This window comes from Nerophis ophidion, linkage group LG07 (genome assembly GCF_033978795.1).
Source record: "Nerophis ophidion isolate RoL-2023_Sa linkage group LG07, RoL_Noph_v1.0, whole genome shotgun sequence".
Classification (NCBI taxonomy): Eukaryota; Metazoa; Chordata; class Actinopteri; order Syngnathiformes; family Syngnathidae; genus Nerophis; species Nerophis ophidion.
Window position 1 is genome coordinate 9,605,285 of NC_084617.1, and position 6,313 is coordinate 9,611,597.

Sequence of the window (6,313 nt, forward strand, 5' to 3'; positions counted from 1 at the left end):
AGTTTGAAGCCAAAACAACAAACGCACTCAGAGAAGATAATGTTTGAAGAAAGGTGACCGTTTTTTACAAAACTTTTGTTTTGAAGGGGGGATTGCAAACTTCCTGTTGATTTTTGTTGGGGGTTGTCAATCTATGAAATGTAGGTCTAAGCGAGACCTACATAGAGGTTTTTGTTTCATGTCCCTCCGAAATTCCTACTGGAAGTTACAAGCAGTTTTGTCTGCGTTTTCTTCCTACGAGCAGTTTTTTCAGTGTTTTATTCAAAAATAGCGCTAGAGCGCAATTTTGACATTTGGGGTTTGGTTTTTTTCATTAGATCGCAATATTCGCCAGTCCTTATGTGTGCGCCAAGTTTGGCGACTTTTGAAGCATTTTAAAGGGGTCAAATTACAGCGCAAAGAGGCAAAAATTGCATTTTTTGCGGAAAATTTTATTTTGAAGGGGTTTTTGCCAACTTCTTGTAGATTTTTGCTGAAAGAAGTGAGTGTATGAAAATTGGGTCCAAGTCAGACCTACATAGGAGTTTTTGTTTCATGTCGCTATGACATTCCTAACAGAAGTTACATGCAGTTTTGTCTGTAATTTTTTTTCCTAGGGGGTGCTAGAGCACAATTTTCATTTTGGGGGATTGGTTGCTTAATATGTTGGGAAGGTTTGCTATACCGACGTGTGTGTCAAATTTGGTGAGTTTTGAAGCATGTTAAGGGGGTCAAATAACAGCTCCAAGAGGCAAAAATGACATTTTTAGGAGACTTTGCACAGGGGTTCTTTGAAGGCGCTTTAAATCAAAACCTGAGAACTTGTCAAAACTCTGTTCTATACTTTTAATCAGAAGGGTTCAATCTCTCTCCTGTGCGAGTTTGAAGCCAAAACAACAAACGCACTCAGAGAAGATAATGTTTGAAGAAAGGTGACCGTTTTTTACAAAACTTTTGTTTTGAAGGGGGGATTGCAAACTTCGAGGTTGATTTTTGTTGGGGGTTGTCAATCTATGAAATGTAGGTCTAAGCGAGACCTACATAGAGGTTTTTGTTTCATGTCTCTCCGAAATTCCTACCGGAAGTTACAAGCAGTTTTGTCTGCGTTTTCTTCCTAGGAGCAGTTTTTTCAGTGTTTTATTCAAAAATAGCGCTAGAGCGCAATTTTGAGTTTTGGGGTTTGGTTTTTTTCATTAGATCCCAATATTCGCCGGTCCTTATGTGTGCACCAAGTTTGAAGCATTTTAAAGGGGTCAAATTACAGCGCAAAGAGGCAAAAATTGCATTTTTTTGCGGAAAATTTTATTTTGAAGGGGTTTTTGCCAACTTCTTGTAGATTTTTGCTGAAAGAAGTGAGCATATGAAAATTGGGTCCAAGTCAGACCTACATAGGAGTTTTTGTTTCATGTCGCTATGACATTCCTAACAGAAGTTACATGCAGTTTTGTCTGTAATTTTTTTCCTAGGGGGTGCTAGAGCACAATTTTCATTTTGGGGGATTGGTTGCTTAATATGTTGGGAAGGTTTGCTATACCGACGTGTGTGTCAAATTTGGTGAGTTTTGAAGCATGTTAAGGGGGTCAAATTACAGCGCGTAGGTGCGGAATAATAATAAAACACAGCAGTTTCAATAGGGTCCTTGGCCCATGGCAAAGGACTCCTAAGGAGTCCTTTGCCATGGGCCAAGGACCCTAATTATTCATTACTTATTGTTTTAAGCAACATCAGCTCAGATTTATCCGGGAGCCAGATGCAGTCATCAAAAGAGCCACATCTGGCTCCCGAGCCGTAGGTTCCCTACCCCTGCTACACACAAAAAGTTACAAATGTGAAAGCTCGGGATTGAGCATCCAGCCAATTAGGAGCTTCCCTGATGACGTCAGAGGGAGAGTTAATTATTCCCTACCTCGCACCTCGCAGGTCCACAGCGAGGAAGGCAGGGCTTCTCCACGGACTTTTAGGACGGAAACATGAGTCGGACTTGTTTTGTATTCACTTTCCAGTAAATCTCGCCTCTCGTTCTTTTTCCACGGATGTGGAAGTAATGAGGAGGAGGAGGAGGAGGAGGACGGGTCCGATGGCGCGCCATGCAGCACCTTGAGCCCATGGAGACATGGCACAGCGGTTCCTCTCCTCCGCCTTCATGCTGACTGTGTCCTTGTCCTGCACCTACTTGTGCTACACCATCTTTGTCGGCCGCACCGCCGTCATGACGGGGCGGCCACACCTGGCCGGCCGCTGCCCGCCGAGCAGGCTCGCCGGCGGGAAGAAACTTCTCGCCCAGGCGGACCACCGCCAGTGCGCCTGGCTGGAGGCAGCCCAGCCCGGCCCTCCTCCGCTCCGCCTTCCCGCCACGCGCTGGGGCGACGTCAAGGGGAAAAATTTGAGTTCGGCGCCAAAATTGGGGAGTAAAAAGCTGCCCGGCGCCATGATTGTGGGGGTGAAGAAAGGAGGGACCAGGGCGGTGCTGGAGTTCATCAGGATCCACCCGGACGTGCGCGCCCTCGGGACCGAGCCGCATTTCTTCGACAGGAACTACGACAGAGGACTGGACTGGTACAGGTGGGCAAAATAACTTTTTTATTTATTTATTGTTTTCATGATTAATTCATAAAACATTGGAAGTTGCTTCATTAACTCGAGAACCGAGGCAGGTTAAGTTAATGCTGCGTTCAAAGAAACTGGGAAAATAATGAACTGGGTGAAAACTGCATCACGATGAGTTTATATCGGTCAATATCGATCATGAATTTGTATGACCTATCAAAAGATTCAATTCTAAAATCACAATTACGTCTTAAAACAGGGGTGTCAAACTCAAATACAGAGTGGGCCAAAATTGAAAACTGAACAAATTAACCTTTTAATAGGCACCCAAACAAGTTTTGCATTGAATATTAAACAAGCAAGGCTTATATAACGTTATAGTCCATCCATTTCCTACCGCTTATTCCCAAAACAAGCAAGGCTTATGTAACGTTATAGTCCATCCATTTTCTACCGCTTATTCCCAAAGGGGAATAAAATGATAAATGATAAATGGGTTGTACTTGTATAGCGCTTTTCTACCTTCAAGGTACTCAAAGCGCTTTGACACTACTTCCACATTTACCCATTCACACACACATTCACACACTGATGGAGGGAGCTGCCATGCAAGGCGCCAACCAGCACCCATCAGGAGCAAGGGTGAAGTGTCTTCCTCAGGACACAACGGACGTGACGAGGTTGGTTCTGGGTGGGATTTGAACCAGTGACCCTCGGGTTGCGCACGGCCACTCTTCCACTGCGCCACGCCTATCTAAGCGGCGCCTATCTCAGCTACAATCGGGCGGAAGGCGGGGTACACCCTGGACAAGTCGCCACCTCATCGCAGGGCCAACACAGATAGACAGACAACATTCACACTCACATTCACACACTAAGGGCCAATTTAGTGTTGCCAATCAACCTATTCCCAGGTGCATGTCCATCCATCCCTTTTCTACCGCTTATTCCCTTTTGGGGTCGCGGGGGGCGCTGGCGCCTATCTCAGCTACAATCGGGCGGAAGGCGGGGTACACCCTGGACAAGTCGCCACCTCATCGCAGGGCCAACACAGATAGACAACATTCACACTCACATTCACACAGTAGGGCCAATTTAGTGTTTCAGATGGCATATCAAATAAAATTTTAATAAAAATTTTGGGGAGCGGGGATTGGGGGTAGCGGGGTCTATATTCAATCCGATCCAATCCACTTTATTTATATAGCACATTTAAACAACAATAACGTTTCCAAAATGCTGCACAGCCATGTTAAAAACAATTGTAAAAAAATAAATAAAAATAAATAAATAAAATAAAATTAAAAAAAAGTATATATAAATATATTATGTTCCACCAATGACTGAACAACAACAAAAAATAAATAAATATAAAAACAATATAAAAACAAATGATTAAAAACTATTTTAAAGGGTAAAATCAATTAAAACAGTAGCGTCCCGGAAGAGTTAGTGCTGCAAGGGGTTCTGGGTACTTCTTCTGTTGTGTTTATGTTGTGCTACAGTGCGGATGTTCGCCCAAAATGTGTTTGTCATTCTTGTTTGGTGTGGCTTCACAGTGTGGCGCATATTTGTAAAAGTTAGGGGTGTAATGGTACACAGAAATTTCGGTACCTCGGTTTAGAGGTCACGGTTCGGTTCATTTTCAGTACAGTAAGAAAACAACCAAATATACATTATTTGGTTATTTATTTACCAAATTTGTAACAATGGGTTTATCCTTTTAACATTGAGAACACTATAATAATTCTGCTCACGTTAATCCACATTAAACTGCCTCAAGTTGTTGCTTTGATTAAATAAAATGAAAAAACCTTTCTTCTACGTATAAAAAGTGCAACATTAAACAGTTTCAAGTCAACTCATCATGCTTAATTTATTAGAGCATTTTGGAAGCCTGTAGTTGAGTTTTATTATGTAAATGTTATATTTTCGTTAACATGTGATAGCAGGGACCCTGCCATTCAAAACTAGGCTGCAACATTACTAATGATTCATGTAACTATAGCTGAAAAATAGTACAATAGCAATAGGAGAGACTATTCATCCCTGAAATCTATGGAGTTCATGTTAGTTCATGTGAAATAACAGACAGACAGGGTTTTGCTGCCCCTAACACACACACAGCAAAATGAGCTAACGTAACGCTAAAAGCTAATTAGCCTTCACATCACCTCAAGCCAGAACTGTGAGCGAGCTGAGCTGCAGTTGAAGTTTTTAGAATGTCACAGGGCTCATAGTGATGTTTGTAATAGTTGTGACTGGAAAGTGTTTTTTATAATTCGGGGAGTGTATGATGTCCGCTGCTAAACACATGTCTGATCAACAATGAAGCATTTACAACATGCGCTCTGAATACGCACTGCTGATTGGCTTTGTATGTAACCAATCAGATGGTTGTGTGGGCGGGACAATGCTGGGCGCTCACTGCTCAGACAGAGGCAGAAAGCAGAGCAGCTTGTTAAGACTTTAGGATACAAGCTCGTTCGATACACCCTCGTACCGAACCGAAACCCCCGTACCGAAACGGTTCAATACAAATACACGTACCGTTACACCCCTAGGAAAAGTGTTAAAGTTGTTTATACGGCCACCCTCAGTGTGACCCTTATGGCTGTTGATCAAGTATGCCTTGCATTCACTTGAGTGTGTTAAAGCCGCATACTGTATATTATGTGACTGGCCCGGCACGTTTTTTGTATGGCGGAAAAGCGGACGAGACGACAGGCTGTAGAGGACGCTAAAAGCAGTGCCTGAAGGCACACCCCCAATATTGTTGTCCGGGTGGAAATCGGGAGAAATTCGTAAGATTGGTTGCCCTTGGAGATTTTCGGGAGGGGCACTGATCTTTCGGAGTCTCCCGGGAAAATCATGAGGGTTGGCAAGTATGAGCGGCCGAAATGAGTTTCCTCCGCCGTGTGGCGGGTCTCTCCCTTAGAGATAGGGTGGGAAGCTCTGCCATCTGGGAGGAACTCAAAGTAAAGCCGCTGCTCCTCCACATCGAGAGGAGCCAGTTGAGGTGGTTCGGGCATTTGGTCAGGATGCCACCCGAACACCTCCCTAGGGAGGTGTTTAGGGCACGTCCAACTGGTAGGAGGCCACGGGGAAGACCCAGGACACGTTGGGAAGACTATGTCTTCCTGGCTGGCCTTGGAACGCCTTGGGATCCTCCGGGAAGAGCTGGACGAAGTGGCTGGGGAGAGGGAAGTCTGGGCTTCCCTGCTTAGGCTGCTGCCCCCGCAACCTGACCTCGGATAAGCGGAAGATGATGGATGGATGGATGGTAAGAAATGCTGGTTAAACAAAATAGTGCAAAGTGTGAAAATTTAAGAATAACTATTTTTTTTGCAGTTTTAGTGCCATCTGTGTAAAATTTGGTCTGTTATTCTCATGTAAATATGGAAAGGAATTCATGTTATACAGAATTTGCTTCATTAACTCGAGACTAGAGCCAGGTGATGAAGTTAATGCTGCGTTCAAAGAAACTGGGAAAAGTGCACAGAGCACAAAAGACTGGGTGATATGGGGGAAAATTGTATCACGATAAGTGTTTAACTGTATATTGGTGAATATCGATGATTGATTTTTTAATGACATATCAAAAAATTCAGTTCTAAAATCACATTTAAAAAATTAACAAACACCTCTTAAAATAAAGGTGCAAAAATAAGGAAAAGGTAAGAAATGCTGGTTAAACAAAATAGTGCAAAGTGTGAAAATGTACGAATAGCTATTTTTTTTTGCAATTTTAGTTCCATCTGTGTAACATTTGGTCTATTATTCTCAT

The 6,313-nt window shown here is 43.2% G+C and overlaps 1 protein-coding gene across 1 annotated transcript in view; it reads left to right on the plus strand.

The window, feature by feature from the left end:
- Window positions 1-1,910: 1,910 nt before the first annotated feature.
- Window positions 1,911-6,313, plus strand: part of hs3st2 (heparan sulfate (glucosamine) 3-O-sulfotransferase 2) — a 46,485-nt gene continuing 42,082 nt past the window's right edge. Inside the window, exon 1 of the mRNA XM_061905314.1 lies at window positions 1,911-2,541. Coding sequence (XP_061761298.1) covers window positions 2,093-2,541 — 449 coding nt within the window. The 5' untranslated portion in view covers window positions 1,911-2,092. The remainder of the gene's footprint in view (window positions 2,542-6,313) is intronic.